General features: G+C 64.3%; 3 protein-coding genes across 6 annotated transcripts; all 3 read left to right on the top strand.

The window, feature by feature from the left end:
- The first annotated feature begins 171 nt into the window (after positions 1–171).
- SPAG5 (sperm associated antigen 5) lies at positions 172–9,415 on the top strand. Of its 2 annotated transcripts, none has more exons than XM_063402633.1 (23): positions 172–535; positions 711–812; positions 1,012–3,398; positions 3,482–3,674; positions 4,181–4,273; positions 4,366–4,497; positions 4,786–4,905; positions 5,133–5,225; positions 5,365–5,499; positions 5,623–5,716; positions 5,804–5,897; positions 5,977–6,058; positions 6,494–6,627; positions 6,896–7,061; positions 7,213–7,408; positions 7,492–7,563; positions 7,684–7,807; positions 8,063–8,174; positions 8,380–8,460; positions 8,545–8,688; positions 8,829–8,903; positions 9,086–9,166; positions 9,248–9,415. In XM_063402633.1, exons 1-23 carry the CDS (start codon positions 512–514, stop codon positions 9,353–9,355), a joined length of 4,842 nt encoding a protein of 1,613 aa, XP_063258703.1. In that variant the 5' UTR covers positions 172–511; the 3' UTR covers positions 9,356–9,415. The 2 variants fall into 2 exon arrangements, with proteins under 2 accessions (XP_063258703.1, XP_063258702.1); XM_063402632.1 differs by having other exon boundaries at positions 4,363–4,497.
- Positions 9,416–11,409: 1,994 nt separating this feature from the next.
- ALDOC (aldolase, fructose-bisphosphate C) lies at positions 11,410–15,244 on the top strand. The gene is made up of 9 exons (XM_063402630.1): positions 11,410–11,550; positions 12,483–12,605; positions 12,690–12,901; positions 12,993–13,047; positions 13,151–13,311; positions 13,799–13,882; positions 13,966–14,140; positions 14,221–14,420; positions 14,754–15,244. Exons 2-9 carry the CDS (start codon positions 12,494–12,496, stop codon positions 14,847–14,849), a joined length of 1,095 nt encoding a protein of 364 aa, XP_063258700.1. The 5' UTR covers positions 11,410–11,550; positions 12,483–12,493; the 3' UTR covers positions 14,850–15,244.
- A 373-nt stretch (positions 15,245–15,617) lies between these two features.
- Positions 15,618–19,640, top strand: PIGS (phosphatidylinositol glycan anchor biosynthesis class S). 3 transcript variants are annotated; one of them, XM_063402629.1, is made up of 12 exons: positions 15,618–15,775; positions 15,876–16,015; positions 16,089–16,200; positions 16,608–16,697; positions 16,834–16,925; positions 17,051–17,249; positions 17,518–17,660; positions 17,753–17,867; positions 18,038–18,183; positions 18,294–18,394; positions 18,749–18,959; positions 19,058–19,640. In XM_063402629.1, the coding sequence occupies exons 1-12, from the start codon at positions 15,739–15,741 to the stop codon at positions 19,331–19,333; spliced, it is 1,662 nt and encodes a 553-aa protein (XP_063258699.1). In that variant the 5' UTR covers positions 15,618–15,738; the 3' UTR covers positions 19,334–19,640. The 3 variants fall into 3 exon arrangements, with proteins under 3 accessions (XP_063258699.1, XP_063258698.1, XP_063258697.1); XM_063402628.1 differs by having other exon boundaries at positions 16,816–16,925; XM_063402627.1 differs by lacking the exons at positions 15,618–15,775; positions 15,876–16,015 and having other exon boundaries at positions 16,084–16,200; positions 16,776–16,925.
- The last annotated feature ends 358 nt before the right edge of the window (positions 19,641–19,998 follow it).

The raw sequence follows: 19,998 nt of genomic DNA, 5'->3' as shown, positions 1-19,998 counted from the left end.
GCTGCGGGTGCTGCCCTGACTCGTGGTGGGGAAAGCGGGACCTCCGCGGCGGGAGCGCGGGGGAGCGGGGCTGGACTCCCATTCCTCGGGGCGGGGTCTGAGGGGCCGTGTGGGGTGGTTTCCCCGGGGCAGGCGATGCGGGAGGAGCTGGGTCCGCCTGTCCGTCCTCCTGTCCATCGGTCTGTCCGTTCCCGCACCGGCGCTGCGCAGCGCGGCGGGGGCGTGGCCAAACCGATGAAACCACGCCCCCTCCCCGCCCACCACCGGGCGTGGCCCCGCCCCAACGGTCGCCCCGCGGCGTGACGCGCGCGCGGCGCAGCCAATCAGAGCCGCGCGTGGTTTTCAAACCGGCGGCGCGCGGGCGGCGGCGGGGCCGGACCGGGACCGGACCGGGAACCAGGCCGGGAACCAGGCCCGAGAGCGGGCCCCGAGCCCACAGCGGGACCGGGCCCCAGACCGAGAGCCACCGCAGCCGTAATCGAGACCAAGACAGCGAGAGCGGCGCCGAGCCATGCAGCGCGCCAAGACCCCCGCCGTGAGTGCGGGCCGGGGTTCGGTTTGGATGCTCCGGTGGGGTTAGCCCCGGGGAGGGTTCCCGAGGGGGCAGCGGGTCCGGTGCGCTCCGCAGCGCTCCCGGTGTCTCTGTGTGTGTGTGTGTGGTGCGGGGGAGCTGCCGATGGTGCCCGCGGTGACTCCTCCGGTCCCCCCAGGCGCAGCGGCGGCCCCGGCGCACCCCGCTGCAGGAGCTGCAGATGCAGTCGCGGACCGACCGGACCAACCTGACCCCCCTGCTCCGCCGGCTGCGGCTCAAGGTCGGTGTGCGGGGGATAACGGGACGGGAAGGGCTGCGGTGCACCGGAACCGGGAATGTTGGGGGGTCAGATGGTGCTGGCGCCATGGGAGGGCGGGCACATTTCCTGGATGGGAGAAATGGGGAGACTGGGGCAAACCGGGTGCAGGGGGAAAGGGCGGGCTGCCCTGACCCCCCTTTCCCCCTAAAATATCCTGTAGGACCATGACTGTGCCACCCCAGTGTCCTGCGCCCGGGGCCCCCGCAGCAGCGTCACCGCGGTGCCTTGCACCCCCGGACCGCGGCGAAACTGCCCTCCCAGCACCTCCACCCCAACGCCTTGCACCCTGGAGCCCCCCAGCAGCACCAGTTTAGAGTCCCCCAGGACCACCCCCCGGGGCCTCAGGGCTCCCATCCTTAAGCCTGGTGCCTCTGAGGCCCCCAGCAATGCCACCCTTATTCCTGATGCCTTGGAAACGTCTAGCTGCACCAGCCCAGAGGCCCCTAGCAGGCCTATCTCAGTGTCCAGCATGCCAGAGCTCTCTGACAACACCGTGCCAGCCCCTCTGTGCAGTCCAGCCCTGGGGCCCAGCACCCCAGAGCCCCCCACCAGCATCGTGCCAGCCTCTGTGTGCAGCTCCATCCCGCTGCCCAGCACCCCAGAGCCCCCCACCAGCACCGTGCCAGCCTCTGTGTGCAATTCCATCCCAGTGCCCAGCATCTCAGAGCCCCCTAGCAGCACCGTGCCAGCCTCTGTGTGCGGCTCCATCCCAGTGCCCAGCATCTCAGAGCCCCCTAGCAGCACTGTGCCAGCCTCTGTGTGCAGCTCCATCCCAGTGCCCAGCATCTCAGAGCCCCCTAGCAGCACTGTGGCAGCCTCTGTGTGCGGCTCCATCCCGGTCCCCAGTACCCCAGAGCCCCCCACCAGCACCGTGCCAGCCTCTGTGTGCAGCTCCATCCCAGTGCCCAGCATCTCAGAGCCCCCTAGCAGCACTGTGGCAGCCTCTGTGTGCGGCTCCATCCCGGTCCCCAGTACCCCAGAGCCCCCCACCAGCACCGTGCCAGCCTCTGTGTGCAGCTCCATCCCAGTGCCCAGCATCTCAGAGTCCCCCATCAGCACTGTGCCAGCCTCTGTGTGCTGCTCCATCCCAGTCCCCAGCACCCCAGAACCTTCTAGAGGCTCTGTGCCAGCCTCTGTGTGCGGCTCCATCCCAGTGTCCAGCACCCCAGAGCCTGCCAGCAGCATCGTGCCAGCCTCTGTGTGTGGCTCTATCCCGATACCCAGCACCCCAGAGCCCTCCAGCAGCACCATTGCCGTCCCTCTGTGCAGCTCCATCCCAGTGTCCAGCACCCCAGAGCCCTCCAGCAGCACCATTGCCATCCCTCTGTGCAGCTCCATCCCAGTGTCCAGCACCCCAGAGCTCTCCAGCAGCACCATTCCAGTCCCCCAGTGCAGCTCCTTCCTAGGATCCAGCACCCCAGAGTGCCCTGGCAACACCGTGCCAGTCTCTCTGTGCAGCTCCATCCCCGTGGCTGTCACCTTGGAGTCCCCTGGCAGCACCACCCCAGGGCTCCCCAACATTATTAGCTCAGTGTCTTGCAGCCCAAGCTCTCCAGGCAGCTCTGCTCTACCCCCCTGCAGCTCTGGTTCCCCTGGCAATGCCAGCACAGCCTCCTGCACCCCAGGGCCCCCTGGCACCAGCTCCACTCCGCAGAAAGCTCATTTCCACGGGTGGAGAGCAGCACCTCCAGACTTTTCCTGCAGCTTTGTGGCCTCTGAGCCCCCATCTGCAAATGGGAGTGCTGATCCTCTGCACTGCCAATGCACCCCTGAGGGAGCCGAGTGCCCTGCCCCTGTCCCCCCAGAGCAGAGCCCGCCTGGCCTCCCTCCCACTGAGACAAGTGGGTCAGAAGCCACGGTCATCCCTGTCACCTCGCCTGAATCGACTCTGGGTGCTGTGTCCTGGATGTTGCCACTAGTGTGGCTGGAGAAGACCCTCAACACCTCATTCCTGATGGAATCCCTGCGGCACAGCCTGCCCCTCCGCAAGCCACAGCAGGATGCCAGCAGCAGCGTCACCCCCGTGCCCACTGCGGTCGCCAGCACTAGCACGACCCCTGTGTCGACTGTGGTCACTGGCAGCAGCATAACCCCTGTGCCCACTGCAGTTGCTGGCACCAGCACGACCCCCGTGTCGACTGTGGCCACTGGCACCAGCACAACACCCGTGCCCACCATGGCCACTGGCACCAGTGTGACTCCTGTGCCCACCATGGCCACTGGCACCAGTGTGACTCCTGTGCCCACCATGGCCGCTGGCACCAGCACGACCCCCGTGCCCACCATGGCCACTGGCACCAGCGTGACTCCAGTGCCCACAGCAGTCGCTGGCACCAGCGTGACCCCAGTGCCCACCACAGCCATTGGAACCAGCGTGACCCCAGTGCCCACTATGGCCACGGGCACCAGCATGACCCCGGTGCTCTCCATGGCCACCGGCACCTTCATGACACCTCGGGACGTGTGGGAGAGGAGCATGAACACATCCAGGGGAAACCTCCCCTGTGCCAAGGACAGCGCTGCAGAAACAGACTCCCTGCTCTGGCAGTACGTATGAGGGCATGCCCTTCTGGATGGCACTGTGGCACCTGGGGGCTGTCCTTGCCCTAAGCCCCTCTCTTTGTCCCCAGCTGTCCCCGGGAGCAGCTGAAGACCCTGCCGCGGGCAGAGCTGGAGGGGAGGCTGGAGAGCACCCTCATCATCATCGAGGCCCTCTCGCTGCAGCTGCGTGACTGGCAGGAGAGCCAGCGACCGCGGCCTGGCGCGGGGCCGGCCAAGCAGCGGGACGCGCTCACACAGACGGACACCACCCACCCTGAAGGGGTAAGAGTCCTCTCCCAGGCAATGCCACCCTGTCCCCCACAGCCTCGGTGCTGTGACAGTGTCCTTGTGCCGCTGGCAAGATGTGACCCCGTCTGGGTTGGTGGAGTGGAAGTAAAGCGCGGCTGCTGCATCACGGCATCACGCGCCCGGTGCTGCCTTACTGCGCCCGGCTCAACCCGCTGAGTCTGCTGGATTTGAACCCTCGTGGGGGGAGGAGGGGAGGTCTCATGGCCCCAGGGTGGAGCAGGGCTGGTGCGAAGCACCCTCCACTCTGGTGGATACCTCTGGGAGGAGAGGATCCACTGGCAGCTCTGTCTTGAGCTGTGGACGAAAACAGGCTGTGCAGTGGCAGTGGGGAGTGGAGCGGGATCTGCAGCTGGAGCTGGGTGCCTGGTGGCTGCCACTGGTGATGACTGTGCCAGATCTCAGCCACACAGGGCACATGTGTGTGCCCAGTGCTGCCTGTGCCTGCTGCCATAACACCAATGTCCTTGTCCCTCCCCCAGAGCACCTGGAGCAGCCAGAGCCTCCTGTTCCGGGGCCTCGCGGATGCCGCTTTTCGGAGCTTGCAGGATGAGCAGAGAGCCCTCGCACAGGAGGTGAGCTCCCACACATCCTTCTGCTTCCCTTTGCCCTGGGTTTTGGGAGACCTGTTGGTGGTGCCTCACGGTGCTGTCGCTTCCCACAGCAGGAGCAGGAAAGGACCCTGGTGTCCCAGTCCCAGGCTGTGCTTCAGAGTGTTCCCAGCAAGTTGCAGAGCTGCCTGGGAGAGCGGGATGCCCTCAGACAGCGAGTGGGTGAAGCCCTGCAAGCCAAGGACCAGGTAAGGAGGCAGCTGTTGTGGGATGGAGGCAGTCTCAGCTGCCCTCATGCCTTTGGTGGGGCATCCGGCATCTCTACCCATCTCTGGGGATGAGGATCTCCCTGGCGTCCCAGGGGAAGAAAATCCCAATATGGAAGGCAAGAAGTGCTGTGTGATGGAGCTCTGGATGTTTTTTTTTTGTGTGGACTGTGCTCTTCTGGGAGCAGGAGTTCTGATGCAGGATGGGATGGCTCCTGGGAGTTTCCTCTTGTGCGACAGCGTGGCTGGAGCAGCATCCTCTCCTTGCAGGGATATCTCTTCCTGGAGGCTTTCTGTGCCCACGCCAGTGCCCAGATCAGTGCCTGTGAGCAGAGCCTGGCCTCCCAGCAAGAGCTGAGCACGCTGCTGGTCCATGCCACCAACCTGCAGGTACTGACTGGTGCTACCCCACACTGCATCAGGGCTGGAAGGGCATTGCCACGTCCTGAGCTTGGGTGATGCTCTGCGATGGGCTCGGGTGCACCAGAGGTTTCCTGGTGCTGCTGCTGGGAAGCTGCTGCAAATTTGGCCTCAGGGCTGATACTTGCCTTCCTTCACAGCCATTAAATGTGGCTTTTCCACCACAACAGTGCTGATTCATGCCTCCTACCCTACAGGCATCCCTGTCTGCCAAGGCGCAGTCTTTTCGAGAATTCTTAGATGTCACCTTTCAAAATCTGGAGAAGGAAAGGAGAGCCCTGGATGAGGAGGTGAGGGGAGTCCCGTGGGGGCTCTCAGTGCTCTGTGCCCTGGGTGCCATGACCTGTCCCTGGTCACACAGCACGACAGTGCCACCCGTGCCGTGGCAGTGCCACGCTGAGCTCTGCCTGGTGCTGTCTCCCTTCCCAGCGGGAGCAGACGAGGGCCCTGGTGTCCCAGTCCCGTGCTCTGCTGGAACGTGTGCCCGGCAAGCTGCAGAGCTGCCTGGAGGAGCTGGCTGCCGCCCGGGAACGAGCAGAGGAAGCTCTGCAAGCCAAGGAGGAGGTACAGGGGTGCCTCCTCTCAGTCCTGTGAGGTGTCTGAGGCATGGGGTGATTTGGGGCACCCCTTGGTGTGACAACACCCCATGGGGAAGAGCACCCCAGAGCAAGCACCGTGTCTCCACAGACCTCCTGCCAGCTGGAGAACACCTTGGCAACACTGCAGGACACCGGGACTCAGCTGGAGCAGCTGAAAGTGGCCAACTCACGCCTGGGCAAAGGTAGGGGTGGGTGGGTGATGTGGGGGCTGGAGCTGCCCCATCCCCACTGCCCCTGTTCCCCCTGGCTGACAACTCTGTCCCTCGCAGAACTGAGCACTGTGATGATGAACCTGGCCAGCATGGAGCAGGAGCGGGATACGCTGCAGCAGGAGAACGAGAAGCAGGGGGAGGAGATGGCCCAGTGGGTTTGAGCCCTGATGCCCTGAGCCCTATCCCACCTCTGGGATACAGCACCCCCTGATCCCATCCCATCCCCTCAGGCTGGCGCAGGAGAAGAACTCCCTGCAGCAGGAGTGCAAGGAGCTGTGCCAGGAGCTGCGGGAGGCCGCCGAGTGCCGGGAGGTAGGAGCTGCTTGACCTTGCCCACGCCGTCATGCGCTGCTGGCCCCCATCAGGGCCTCTCCGGGAAGGCTGGCAGATGGCCAGGAGCGGGATTAGCCCTCCTACCGAGGGGGGATGAGCTTGTGAGGGCGGGTTGACATCCCGCACGTAGCGCAGCTTTTCATCCTGCCCGGCAGGGATTCCCAGGGAGGGGGCTGGGCAGCTCTTGGAGATAATTTCCTTGGAGATAATTCTCCCCTGCAGGCATGGAGCTGTCCCACAGCATGTCCTATGTCCCCAGTAAACTGGTTTGTAGGGTTTGGGCTGCTGGGATAAAGCTGCCCCTGATTAGAAACAGTACCCTGAGGCATGGGAGGGTCTGTGCTGGGGGTCCCAATGAGCCCCCTCGGGTCCCTGCTTGGCTGCTCACGGCTGTGTCCCCCTACCCTCTTACAGTTCCTGGATCAGGAGAACCAAATGTGCCGCACGCAGCTGCTGGAGGTGGAGGCCAGGCTGAACTCCACGCTGGCCACGCTGCAGGAGCGCGTCCTGCAGCACGAGGAGCTGATGGAGTCCCACCAGCGCCTGCGGTACTGCCCCACTCAAACCCCTCTGTTTCTGGGAAATCAAGCCCTTCCTGGGGTGTCAGAGGGGGCATTTTGACCATGGGCACTGCTGCTCCAGCCAAATGTGGTGGTCCAGGTGGGTGGGGAAGGCCAGCAGATCCCATCTTGAGGGAAGTTGCCTAAATCTGTGGGATTTGCACCATGGCTTGTTCACAGTGAGAGGCAGGATTGTCCCCATCCTACATCAAGGAAGGGAAATGCTGCTCTTGCTGAGGCTGATGCCATCCCACAGGGAAGAGCAGGCTGCCCTCAGCAAGGAGCTGGGCAGCACCAAGGCTGAGCTCCTCAGCTTGCAGACAAAGAGGAACAAAGTTTCCTGGTGCTCCACGGACATTATGGAGAGCAAGATGCGGTTGCAGGAGCTCGCTGACTGCCTCAAGGCTGCTCTGGAAGAGCAGGTAGGAGCCCCGTGCTGGGGACAAGGACAACAGGATGGCCCAGGAGGGGGTCACACACCTGTGGCTGCCCATGGCATGGCTTTGAGATCCTATGCTTGCTGGGGCAGTCACAAGCTGCACTCTGGTGCTGTACTCTCCTTCTCCTCTGAAGGATGATAACGATGATGATGCTCCATCGAGAAGCAAAGCCTGGACCCCGGGTCCCCGGACGCCGGGCTGGCAGACCCCCCGGCGTGCCTGGACCCCGGCGTGCCGCACCCCGGCCCTGCGCACCCCGGCGTGCCGCACCCCGCACCACGCCGGCAGCTCCTTCGTGGGCAGCGTCCTCAAAGCCGTGGCAGGGAAAGGTGAGCTGGCACCCCCTCTCTGGGTTTTGGGGATTGCTCCCCCTCCCATGCTTGGCACAAGCCGCTGTTCTCTCCTCTTGCAGATGCCAATGAAACCACCAGAAGTGGGAGTACAGTTGCCAAGGACAAACTTGCACCCGTGCCAAAGCCAATAGGTATTGGGGCTGGCACCCTGTCTGGGTGGGCTGCTGTGCAGAGGATGAGCAGGCACACCTTGCTTTGCCCTGGGGCTGATGTTCCCTCTGTGTTGCTCATGAGGTCTTTCCTGCCTGCAGATCCCGAGGACACTCTGCTGGAGAGTGTGAAGGAGCTGAGAGCTGTGGTCTCCAACCTTGCCATGCTGAGCTCTCGCATCCAGGACTTGGAGCAGAGCGAGTTCAGGGCACTGCAGATGGAGATGTGAGTTCAGCATGGGCTCATGTCAAGGGCTGGGCAGGGGCACCACTGTCCTGGGCATGGCCTGCTGGGTCTGCCTCTTGTCCCAGCCCTGGATTAGACCTCTCCTGTCATGGCTAGATGGGCTTTTTCCAGCTGGCTGGGCTAGACCAGGTGTCTCTCACCATGGGCCCAGGGGCGTGGCCAGGAGGGGGTTTGGTACCTGGTGCTGTGCTTGGCTGCCATCCCCACTCCCTCACCATTACTGTCCTTTCCCAGCTCTGACCTGCAGCTCCGCCTGGAGACAGTGACAGCTGAGAGCCAGGAGAAGGTGGATACCCAGGCTGCCACCATTGCCAAGCTGAACAAGGCGCTGAGGACCAAGCTTGAGGTGAGTCAGAAGTGGGCCAACGCTCACCCCAGGGCAGAGCCGAACTGGGACAGGCGCTGATCTAGGACATGGAGAAATCTGGTGATGCCCCATGGGTGCTCCTGGCTTGTCTGACCTCCTCAAACATGAGAAAACCCGCTCCAGGGTGCTGGGGGTGGCCAGGGCCGGGCACTGCCTGACCCTGCTTCTTCCTCCCTCTTCTCAGAATGAGAAGGAGCTGCAGGACGTGGTGAAACAGCAGGAAGAGAAGCTGTTGCAACTCATCGACAAGAGTGGGGAAGTCATGGTGTGTGATGGGGGCATGGGTGAGCAGCACCCTGGGGGTCTGCCGGCCACAGGACCCCTCTCAGTGTCCCTTTTTTCCCTGTAGAGGCTGAAGGCAGAAGTCTCCGAGCTGAAGCGCTTGCTCCAGCGTGCAGAGACAGAGGCCAAGGTGCTGTGGGAAGAGATGAGGGGCAAGGAGCACCAGGTGGACACTGCCTATGTCCAGGAGCGGGTCATGCTGCGGCGGGAGGTGAGGCCGGGGAGCTGCGGGGCTGAGGGCTGCTCCTGTCACCCCACCATGCACAAGGAGACTTCTTCAGACTTTGCTCCTCACACCCAGTCCAGAGGTTTCTCCCACAGGGATCTCAGCAGGGCTTGTTCCTTTTGCAGGTGGATAAACTGCGGCTGCTGCTTGTGGAAAAAGAGGATGAGAATGTGCGGCTCACTGACAAGTACCTGGAGCAGGTATGGGGAGCCTCAAGGGGCTGCCCTGACTCCAGTCACAATCAGAATGGTTTGGGTTGGAAGGGACCATAAAGGGCACCCAGTTCCAACTCTCCTGACATGGGCAGGGGTCCCCTCTCCCTTCTGGGCTGGTCCCTGCCCAAGTTTGGAGCAGTCCTGACAGGCATCCCCCACCACCACAGGTCCGAGGGCTGGAGGTGAAGCTCCATCGTACCCAGAAACTGCTGAGGACCCATGAGGAGAAGCAGGAGAAGATAAAAGAGGTGAGATTTAGTGTTCATTGCTCACCCTTGCTGTGACTGCAACAACACCAACCCAAACACTTGCTGCTGCTGTCCCCACAGGTCTTGTCAGCTGTCCCTGAGGTGGCTGTGGGCTGCCAGGAGCTCCAGAGTCTGCTGCACTATCTGGGCCTGAAGCCAGCCAACAAGGAAGCTGCTGAGCCGCTATAGCCTGTAGCCTGAAACCTTTCCTGTTGTTAATGTTGTAATTATTTATTGAATAAAGTTGTGTTGGCTTTTACCCCGCCTGCTGTGTGCATTCAGGAAGCTCCTGGTGCTGTGGGTGGGGACAACTTGTCCAGCCTGTGCTGGTTGCTCCTGTTCTGTCACGGGGCTGTGGGCACAGCTCCCTGCCACCCCAGGGCCTCTCCTTGGCGGGGACACGTCCCCCCCCCTCTCTGCCAGTGTTTGCTCTCAATAAGGGACTGCGTTCCCCAGGCTCCCACCCTGTGGCCCCGGCAGCAGCCAGAGCTCCGGGGCTGAGCCAGCTTCCCTCCCCTACTCCCCCGCTCCTCCTCCTGCCCTAGATTCCCTCCCTGCCCTGCTCTGCAGGGGCTCGTCTGGATCCTGCACCCCATCCTGGGCCTGCAGGCACCAGCCTGTTGGGTGGGAATTGTTCCAGAGGCAGGATCCCTCACCTGATGGCAGGCATGGTTCCAGAGGCTGGATCTTGCACCCCCAGCACAGCGCTGTGGGCACACGCCTGTTGCACGGGCATGTTCCCCCTCCCAGCCTGGCTCCAGCATGCAGCATCCCATGGCTCAGCCAGCACCGGGAGCTCTGCCAGCTCCTGCTCCCGACCCCCCTTGGTCCCCGCTGCTGCATGGAGGAGGGGGGGCTCCCTTAGGGGCTCCCCGGCTCCCAGCACAGCTCCAGCCTCACCTCCCTTCTTCCCTGCTGGGGCAGCTCCTGTGGGATCCCCCTCCCGGTGTTCCTGACCCCAAGGATGCTCCCCACCACCATAGGGACCACGCGGCACCTTCCCTCCCCTGCCACGGCCCAAAATAGCAGCACTCCAACAAGTGCTCTGGTTTTTAATGGCCTCTTTCTCCCGCCCAAGGGGGGTGGAAATCACCTTCCCGTGCCCTCTGCCACAGCCCTGCCGCTCGGTGTGGGGCGGGTGCGTGACAGGCCGGGCGCTGGCACCGATTTATTTATCCAGGAAATTGAGGTGTTTGGGGCTGTGCCTCCATGCCCTGGGTGCGTGGGTGGCTCGTGGGGAAGGAGCACTCTGCTCCCTGGCACTGCTGCCCTGCCTGATCTGTGACCCCGGGTACAGCTCCCAAGGTGCAAGGCCGGCAGTGCAGGGCCCTGGCTGTGGGATACAGGGAGATGTGCTCCCTCCCCGGCTCTGGGATACAGGGAGATTTGCTCCCTCCCCGGCTCTGGGATACAGGGAGATTTGCTCCCTCCCTGGCTCTGGGATACAGGGAGATGTGCTCCCTCCCTGGCTGTGGGATACAGGGAGATGTGCTCCCTTCCCTGGATTAGCGCCACGCAGGGTGGCTGAACCTCCTTTTACGGCGGGATTCAGCACAGCGGGGCCCTGGCAGCCGTCCCCGTGGGGCGAGCGGGGACATTGGTATTGTCCCTGTGCTGGCTGCAGGTGGTTTTTTAGGGGGGTTGGTCTCCTGTGGGTGTCCCCCACCCTGTCCAGGAGGATCTGGGGCTCAGGGCTGCTGGCCCCTGGGCACAGAGTGACCCAGACAGGGTATCTTGCACAGTCACAGTGACCCCAGCCTGGGGGTGGGACAAGGGGGTCCTTGGCCCAGAGGCGATGAAGGGAAAGTCTCTGTTTTTAGATGATAGTGGAAATAGGGGGGGCACAGCCTGGGGGTGGCACGGAGGGGTCACTGTCCCCTTAGGGGGACACAGCAGGGGGGGACCCAGCAGCAGCAGGGGGGTGTCAGAGGTCCCTGCCCATAACCAAGCAGGGGTGGTGGGACACAGGGGGTCTCCAGCAGCAACTGGAGATGGCTCAGTGGAGTGCCTGAGTAGCACGGGGGGGAGCTTCCCATGACAAGGGGTGACTCAGCTGTGTCCCTGGGCGGCGGCGGGGGGGCACAGAGGGGTCCCCATCACCAGCAAGGCGGTGATACGGTGGGGTCCCCAGCCTGGGATTGTCACCTTGGGGTCGCCTGGAGCGCGGGGGTTGTCGCCAGCAGGGGGGCACGACCCCGGTAGGGGGGTGCTGTGGCCGGCGGGGGGGCGCGGGCGGTGGCGGGGGCGGGCCGGGGCGGGGCGGGGGGCCGGTCCTGTCCGGTGCCGCCCCGCCGGTCACGTAGCTCTGCGGCACCGCAGCCACATTTACCGCGGGGCCGGAGCGCGCAGCCCGCAGTCCGTGCTCGTCGCCGCCGCCCTACACGGTACGGGGGAGCCGGGGGTCGGGGAGAGCCGGGGGGCCGGGGGGAGCTGCCGGGGGAGCAGCCGGAGGGTCCCGGCGGCGGGAGGCGGCAGCCCCGCCGAGGCTCCCGCGTATCTCCGTGTGGCATCCCGGGGGTCGGTCCGCTCTGGGGGGCTCCAGGGTGGAGGGACCCCCGGGCATGGGGGTATTGGGGGCTTGGGGGGACCCAGGATACTTCTCCTGCGCTGGCGGAGCTCGAGTTTTACGGTGAGGGCCAGGGGATCGAGCGCCCCGGCTCCTGGGGGCATCACTGGCCCCGCGGCGGCGCCAGCCCCGGGGTGTCGCCATCCTTGGAGTACCCCACACTTTGGGTACCTCCATCCCCGGGTTGTGCCGCCCTGGGGCGGCTCCGTCCCCCATTCCCGGGCTATTTCCGTCCCCCCCCGCCCCGGTATCCCCATCCCCGTGTTATCGTCATCGCCTGCGTAACCTCCCCGCGGGTTCTTCCCGACTCTGGAGTATCTCCGTCCCCGAGGTACCCCAAAGCCCGGGTAACTCCAGACTCAGGTAGTGCCTCCCTGGGGTTTCCCATTCCTCTTTTCCCGGAGTATTTCCGCCCCCCTGGTACCCCCATTGCCGGGCTGTTCCCATTCCTCGCGGGGTGTTCCCATCCCTAGGGGACCCCCATCGCGGTCCCCTCGTGTCCTGCGGGGGTCCCCGCGGAGTTGCGCACCCTCAAGATGGCTGGGCTGGGGGCGGGCTGGCAGGCAGCAAAATGGCTGGGAGCTGCCCGGCATCCTCCACGATCCCTGCCACGAGGCTTACACAACGTGCCCTGGCCGGTGGGGCCGGGCTGCCTGCCCCGTGGGGGTCCCCGCTGCCCGGGGAAGGGGCTACGTGTGGTTTCGGGGTGTCGCCGGCGCGGTGCGTGACTCAGTCCCCGTGCGCTCGCAGCCACCGCCACCATGACGCACCAACACCCCGCGCTGACGGCCGAGCAGAAGAAGGAGCTGTCGGACATCGCGCTGCGGATCGTGGCCCCGGGGAAGGGCATCCTGGCAGCCGATGAGTCCGTAGGTCAGTCCGCGGGGGGGAAATCTGTCCCGCCACCCCTTTTCCCCACGCCGGATGGAGGCTGACGAGGGTGCTGGGTGCCTGCAGGGAGCATGGCCAAGCGCCTCAACCAGATTGGGGTGGAAAACACGGAGGAGAACCGCCGGCTGTACCGCCAGATCCTCTTCAGCGCCGACAGCCGGGTGAAGAAATGCATCGGGGGCGTCATCTTCTTCCACGAGACCATGTACCAGAAGGCTGATGATGGCACCCCCTTCGTCCAGATGATCAAAGACAAGGGCATCGTTGTGGGCATCAAGGTGTGGCGGGTGTCCTGGTGGGTTTGTGGGGTGCTGAGGGTGCTTGGAGGGTGCTGCTGAGGCTCAGCGCCGCCTTCCTCTCATTCCACAGGTGGACAAAGGTGTTGTGCCTCTGGCTGGGACCGATGGCGAGACCACCACGCAGGGTAGGTGCAGCAGGGCCTGTGGGGTTTGGGGCTGCAGGGTTTGGGTCTGTAGGGTTTGGGGCCATGGGATTTGTGGCTGTGGGGCTGACGTGCTGCCCCACAGGTCTGGATGGGCTATGGGAGCGCTGTGCCCAGTACAAGAAGGACGGGGCAGACTTTGCAAAGTGGCGCTGCGTGCTGAAGATCAGCGAGCACACTCCCTCCGCGCTTGCCATCATGGAGAACGCCAACGTCCTGGCCCGCTATGCCAGCATCTGCCAGCAGGTACGTGCCTGCTGCCCTGGCCCCTCAGGGTGGGCAGTGACCTGTAGGATGGGTATTGTGTGGGCAGGTATTGCCCCACGGGGGTGGGCACAGATCTGTGAGGCTCAGCACTGCGCCTGTGCGGTGATGATGATCCCTGGGGATCATCCCCAGCGGCTGGACATAACCCCTGTGTTGGGTAACACCTCACGTGGGTGGACATGGGGCACTGCCCTGTGGCATGGGCATCACCCCCAGGGTCAGGCATCAATCCATGGGGCCAGGCATTGCTACGTGCACCTCACAAACATGGGCATTACTCATAGGGCTGGGAACTGACCCTCTCAGCTTGGGCACCCCCCCTGGGGCTGGGCATCACCGCCAAGGGGGGCACTGAGCCTCGGGGCTGAGCATCGCTCTGCAGATCTGGGCATTGTCCCATGGAGCCATGGGGCTGAGGGGTGCCCAGCGACATCCCTGTGATGGCATCTGTCTGTCCTGTTTGCAGAATGGCATCGTGCCCATCGTGGAACCGGAGATCCTGCCCGATGGTGACCACGATCTCAAGCGGTGCCAGTACGTGACGGAGAAGGTGAGTGGTGTGGTGGCAGCAGGGTGGGCACCGTGCTGTGCTGTGCCATGCCAGGGGACTCCAACGCTGCCTGTCCTCCCCAGGTGCTGGCAGCTGTCTACAAGGCACTGAGCGACCACCACGTCTACCTGGAGGGGACCCTGCTGAAGCCCAACATGGTGACCCCTGGGCACTCCTGCCCCACCAAGTACAGCCCGGAGGAGATCGCCATGGCCACTGTCACTGCTCTGCGCCGCACCGTGCCCCCAGCCGTGCCAGGTACCAGCCCTGGCACATGGCAGAGACCAGTAGAGCGATACCCTGTGTCCCCTCCCGTGCCATAACCCTGCTCTCCACAGGTGTCACCTTCCTGTCTGGGGGTCAGAGTGAGGAGGAGGCTTCCATCAACCTCAACGCCATCAACACGTGCCCGCTGGTGCGGCCATGGGCCCTCACCTTCTCGTACGGGCGGGCGCTGCAGGCGTCGGCGCTCAGCGCCTGGCGCGGGCAGAGGGACAACGCCGACGCTGCCACCGAGGAGTTTGTCAAGCGTGCAGAGGTGATGGTGGTGGCCCTCCTGGGAGGGGTGGAGGGGACACCGAGGACTGTGTGCCCGTGGGAGGAGGGGTGGCTGAGGACCGTGTCCCACAGGCTGGGGGAAACCACCAAGGGCTTTGTCCCACAGGACAAGGGATGCCACGGGAGGGACACAGTGCTGTCTGTGGGGGGACAGTGAGAGCTGTGTTCCCATAGGGGGATGAGGTGTGTCAAAGGCCACCTGCTCCCCAGGTGTCCCCATGAGCTGGGGAACCCTGCAGGCTGTGTCCCCAGTGACTTGGGGTGACTTTGAGCGACACCCCAGCGTGACCACTGACCTTTCCTTCCCCCGCAGGTGAACGGGCTGGCAGCGCTGGGCAAGTACGAGGGCAGCGGCGACGACTCGGGGGCCGCCGGGCAGTCCCTCTACGTGGCCAACCACGCGTACTGAGCCCCGGCCGGGCACCCCACCGGCCCCGGCCCCCGCCCCGGCCCCCTCCCCGCCACCGCTCACACCCCGCTTCCACCCCAGCCACCCAGGGGAGCCGCCACGCGGGGAGGGGAAGGGGGGAGCGCCCCGCGGGATGTCCGCAGATGGAAGGGGGGCTCCGGCTCAGCCGGGCCCTGGGGGAGCCACCCGGGTGCCCCTTTGGCCGGGGGCTCCGGCCGGGCCGTGAGGGGAGGAGGGCAGGCCGCGTGGGGGGCAGGAGGGGAGGCCTGGGGGTGCCCCTGCCCTGCCGTAGCTTTGCAGTCTTGGTCGCTGCCGCCCTTGGGGCGCCTGTGTTGTGTTCGCCGTGTGCACCCCGTGTACCAAATAGCCTAACAACGAATAAATGGTAGAGACAGCGCTGTGCCGCCTCTTTCCTCGCCGCGGGGCACCCGGGAGCACTTGGCCTCCCCCTCCACCCCGCTCCGTCCCTCCGCCCTCTCCGGGCATCACCGGCAGCGTGTTGTGATCACTTATGCAATGAGCTGTGCTGGGTCTCCGCCCGCCCGCACACATCGTGAGGCTCCGTGAGCTTGGCCGGGCGTGGGTGGGATCCCCCTAAGGGCGATGGGGCGGGTGAGGAGCTCCAGTCCCCCCTCTCCGGGTCCCGGTCCCGGTACTCGGGCGCTGTCCCGGTGCCCGTCACGGCACCGCGACGTGTCCCTCCGCGGCACTCGTAGAGGTCAAAACCCGCCTCCTCACGGCCGCTGCGCTCTCTGATTGGTTCCGCTGCCCGCCCGTCTGTTCCACGGCGCGGCGCACACCGCGCCCATTGGCTGCCTTAGGTATTGTGAGCTCTGATTGGTTGGGCTGGCGCAGGGCGCGCCCTCCCCGGCTGGGCCAGGAAGTGAAGATGGTGGCGGCGGCGGCGATGGCGGCGGATGAGGCAGGTACTGGCGGGTTCGGATGCACGGTGTTTGTTCGCTGTCTCCCGGCTTCCCGATCCCGCTTCCCGGGGAGCCGAGCCGGTGCTGAGCGCTGTCCCCGCAGAGCGGGCGCGGGGCCGGCGCGCCGCCCTGTCCTTCGCGACCATCGCCGTGGTGCTGGGACTGCCGCTGTGGTGGAAAACGACCGAGACGTACCGCGCTGCCCTGCCCTACGCGGACATCGACGGGCTCGCCCAGCAGCCGGTGAGCGCCGGGCGGGCCCGGGGCCGGCGGGTCTGGGGGCTCGGGAGCCCGGGCTGACGCTGCCCCCGTGCAGGTTCAGCTGGTGGTGCCCATGGCCGTGGTCTTCAGTCCGGGCTCGGTGCCCGGGGACCTGCCGAGGCCGCTGCCCTTCAGGGACGTGCAGGAGATGGAGATTTCCGTGAACCGTGAGAGACCCCCTTGTCTGTCCCTGCCCCGTCCACTCCTCGTCCTTTCCTGCAGGTCCCAATCTGCCCGGAGCTCCCGGGACCCCAAACTGCGTTCACCAGCATCATCCTGCCCTGAGCTGGCACTGCAGGGAGTGGGACAACGAGGTTCCAGGGCACTGCAGGGGAAGGACCAGCTCCATGGCCTGGGGATGGGGACGATGGAGCCCTCAGAGGGTGGGATGTGTCTGGCTGGTGTGGGGCTGTCTCACTGCCAGTGTGGACTGGTGATGCTGTATCCCATAGTGGTTCACCCAAAGGACCTCATGCCAGGTGTCCCCCTGGGGTTGTCCCCTGTCCATGTGTGCACCAGGCTCCTGTGGGGGGCCTGGGATCAGCAGGGGCACTCAGGTTTTCTGTCCCTGCAGTGAGAACCAGGGTCACGTCCCGCTATGAGATGCGCTATCGCAGCACCACGGCTCAGGAGGAGGCAGCGCTGGCTGCAGCGACTGCACGAGGTATTGGAGCAGGGAATTGCTGAGAAGCTCCTTTCCCCGAGGCTGGCTGAGCAGAGAACACACTTTGCTTTGTCTCAGAGTGAGACAGGGATTGGAGTGAAATTCCCAACTCTGCCAGCGCTTCCATCTTCCCCAGAGGCTGATGCTGCTCTGCACCGGCTGCAGGACACCACCTTGGGCTCTCTGACCATGTATGTGGTCCCTGAAACCTCCTCTCTCCTGCCTCAGGTAGGGAGCAGCACCCTGAGGTGCCAGCCTCTGCATGCTTCACCCCTGGGAGGTGGCATGTGTCACAGGTGGCTGTCACAGGTGCCACCATGCCGCTCCCAGCCCTCACCCTTTGCCATCCCCAGGGTGTCAGTGTGTACGTGGGGAAGCACCGCAGTGCCCTGGTGAGGGCAGGGGGCAGCCTGGCTGCCCTGCAGGCCCGGCTGCGGGAGGTGGCACAGGCCATGTCCTTCACGGCCAGCTCCATCGCCGCCGCCCTGTCGGACCGCGTGCCCGACGGCCAGCTCAGCCCCGACGCACGGCGCACCCTCAAATCCAGCCTGGGTACGGCTGTGCCCTCCCTCCCTGTCCCCTGGCTCGGGAAAGCTGCCTGCTCCTGGGGAAGAGCCTGTTCCTGCTCTGCTTGGAGCAGCCCTGGATGTCTTCTGGGCTAGCCTTTGTCTGCAGCAGTTGTTCTGGGCTGGGGTTGTGCTGTGGTTGCTCTGTTGGTGTCACCCCACACTGGGGTGGGCCAGGGAGGAGGGGACAGGCCCTGCTGCTCTTGGGAGCTCTGTTGTGGCCTCGGTGGCTCACAGGCTGTGGGTCCTTGCAGGGTATGAGATCACCTTCAGCCTGCTGAACCCTGACCCCAAGTCCCACACCGTGGACTGGGACATTGAGGGGGCTGTGAACCGCTACGTGAAGCCTGTCCTGGACAAACTGAGCTTGGTGGCCAACTTTTCTGTGGATTCACAGGTGAGGGCTGGGAGAGATGGTGGGGAAAGCCCAGCCCTGACCTCCCTGGGATGCGCTTCTCTGCCACCAACGTGTCCCTTGTGTGCCTGCAGATCCTGTACTATGCTGTCCTAGGAGTGACACCACGCTATGACAAGGAGTCCTCCAGCTTCCTCCTGAGTGCTCACAGCCTCCCACACGTCATCAACCCCGTGGAGGCCCGGCTGGGTGAGCACCATGCTCGTGGCTCACTGGGATCTGTCCCATGGCACCGTGGCTCCCTTTCCCCCCAGCCCATGTGAGAGCTGCTGGGGTAGCTGTGGAGGAGGAGCTGGGCTGTGGGCTGCTCTTGCTGTCCCTGCCAGCCACAACTGCTCTGTCACTCTGTCCTACTGCAGGCTCCAGTGCTGCCTCACTCTACCCCGTGCTGAACTTCCTGCTGTATGTGCCAGAGCGCTCCCACTCTCCTCTGTACATCCAGGACAAGGATGGGGCCCCAGTGAGCACCAACGCCTTCCACAGCCCTCGCTGGGGTGGCATCATGGTATGGGAGCCATGGGGGTGCTGGCAGTGCTGGGACAAGCTGGTGGCTCCCCATTCCCAGCTGGTGGCCCTGAGGCCATGGCTGTGCCTCGCTGACATGTTCTCCTGCAGGTTTACAACGTTGAAGCCCCTGCTTCCCCCCAAGCCTCCCTCCCTCTGCACGTGGATGTGGACATGGCACGAGTGATGGAGGTTTTCCTGGCCCAGCTCCGGTGAGGATGTGCTCTTCCCTCCCCAGGCCTCTGTGGAAGTCAGTGGGGTCAGAACAGGCTGTACTCAAACACAATTCACTCCTGTGAAACTTGTTCACTCCTCCCTCCGTGCCCTCTGGGAGGCTGAGGGTGGCTCTTTGTGGCCTTCGAGGTGCTGGCTACTGGCCAGCACTGCTCTGTGGCCAGGGGTGCTGGCACATCCCCCATCTCAGGTAGGAGGCTTGGCTTATCGTGCCACACATCCAGGAGGCAATTAGGCAGGATTTGGACTAAACACTCTTCTAAAGAAGAGCAGGGAGCTCACAGGGATGCAGCCTTGTGATGTTGGGCTAGGACCATCCCTTCCACTGCCAGGTTACTCTTCGGGCTGTCTCAGGATGAGGTGCCCCCTGAGTTCCTGCTGGAAGGCCCAGGGAATGAGGGGCTGGCTGACTGGGAGTTGGACCACCTGCTCTGGGCCCACACTGTGGAGAACATCGCCACCGTGTCCACCACCCTGACCTCGCTGGCCCAGCTCCTGGACAAGATTGGAAACATCGTCATCAAGGATGATGTTGCCTCTGAGGTAGGGCTGGGGCGCCCTGGGGTGGGGAGCAGAGGGGGCTGAGTGTCCCTGTTGCCCTCCCTGGCCAGGGCCTGACCCTTGGTGTTGTTCCCATACAGGTGTACAAGGCAGTGGCCTCAGTCCAGAGCGCTGTGACCAAGCTGTCCCTGGGCCACCTGCATGCAGCTTTCCAAGCCAGCAAGGAGGCTGTCACCTCCTCGGAGAGGGCCTTCTTTGACCCATCTCTCCTCCATCTCCTCTACTTCCCTGACGACCAGAAATTTGCCATCTACATCCCTCTCTTCCTGCCCATGGCTGTCCCAATTCTCCTGTCCCTGGCCAAGATTGTCCGGGAGACCAGGCTGCGTAAGAAGGAGCCCACCAAGATGGACTGAGCGAGGCCTGGGGCTGTCCCCACCTCGTGGGGTGTTGTTGTCACAGACTCACAGCCCAGAAAGGCACCCCAGGGCCAGACCTGGCTGCTTGGCTTGGGTGTGCCAGGGCCAGGATGCAGGAGTGGGAAGAGTGGCTGCTTTGGGAGATGGGAAGGGGTCTCAATTTGGGTGCTGAGCCCTCCTGCACCCACAGAGGCAGAGAGGGGAGGGAGGGTGCTGCCTTTGTGCACCCCCAGCCTGGTGCTGTATTCAGAAGAAGCTGCTGTGTAAATAAAGAACCCCCTGTTCTGTGGGGGGCTGACTTGGGGCTGTGTGAACCTCCTTTAGCCTTTTGGGGGCTACCTATTGCCCTGCCTCCCGCTGGCCCAGCTTTCCTGTTGCTTTATGGGGTCTGGCTCCTGTCTTATGGGTATTTAGCCAAAAATACTTAGTTGGGGAGGGGGGGCAGTTCCTGGGGTCCACCCTGTCCATGCGTGCAGAGCCCACCCCAGCGGGGTCCAGCTCATCCATTCTGTATCGGTCTGAGGGTGACTGTGGCGGGTGTCCCTGTGCTCTGGGCCAGCTCTGGTGTCTGTCCCCGCGCTCCTGGGGAGGGGGTGACCCCCGTGGCGGGCGGTTCGCAGGAGCGGGGAGACCCCAGTCTCGTCCAGCAGAAAGGGTTTGCC

Source organism: Prinia subflava, chromosome 8, assembly GCF_021018805.1.
Source record: "Prinia subflava isolate CZ2003 ecotype Zambia chromosome 8, Cam_Psub_1.2, whole genome shotgun sequence".
NCBI lineage: Eukaryota > Metazoa > Chordata > Aves > Passeriformes > Cisticolidae > Prinia > Prinia subflava.
The sequence above is the reverse complement of the archived record's forward strand: the minus strand, read 5'-3'. Positions and strand labels throughout refer to the sequence as shown.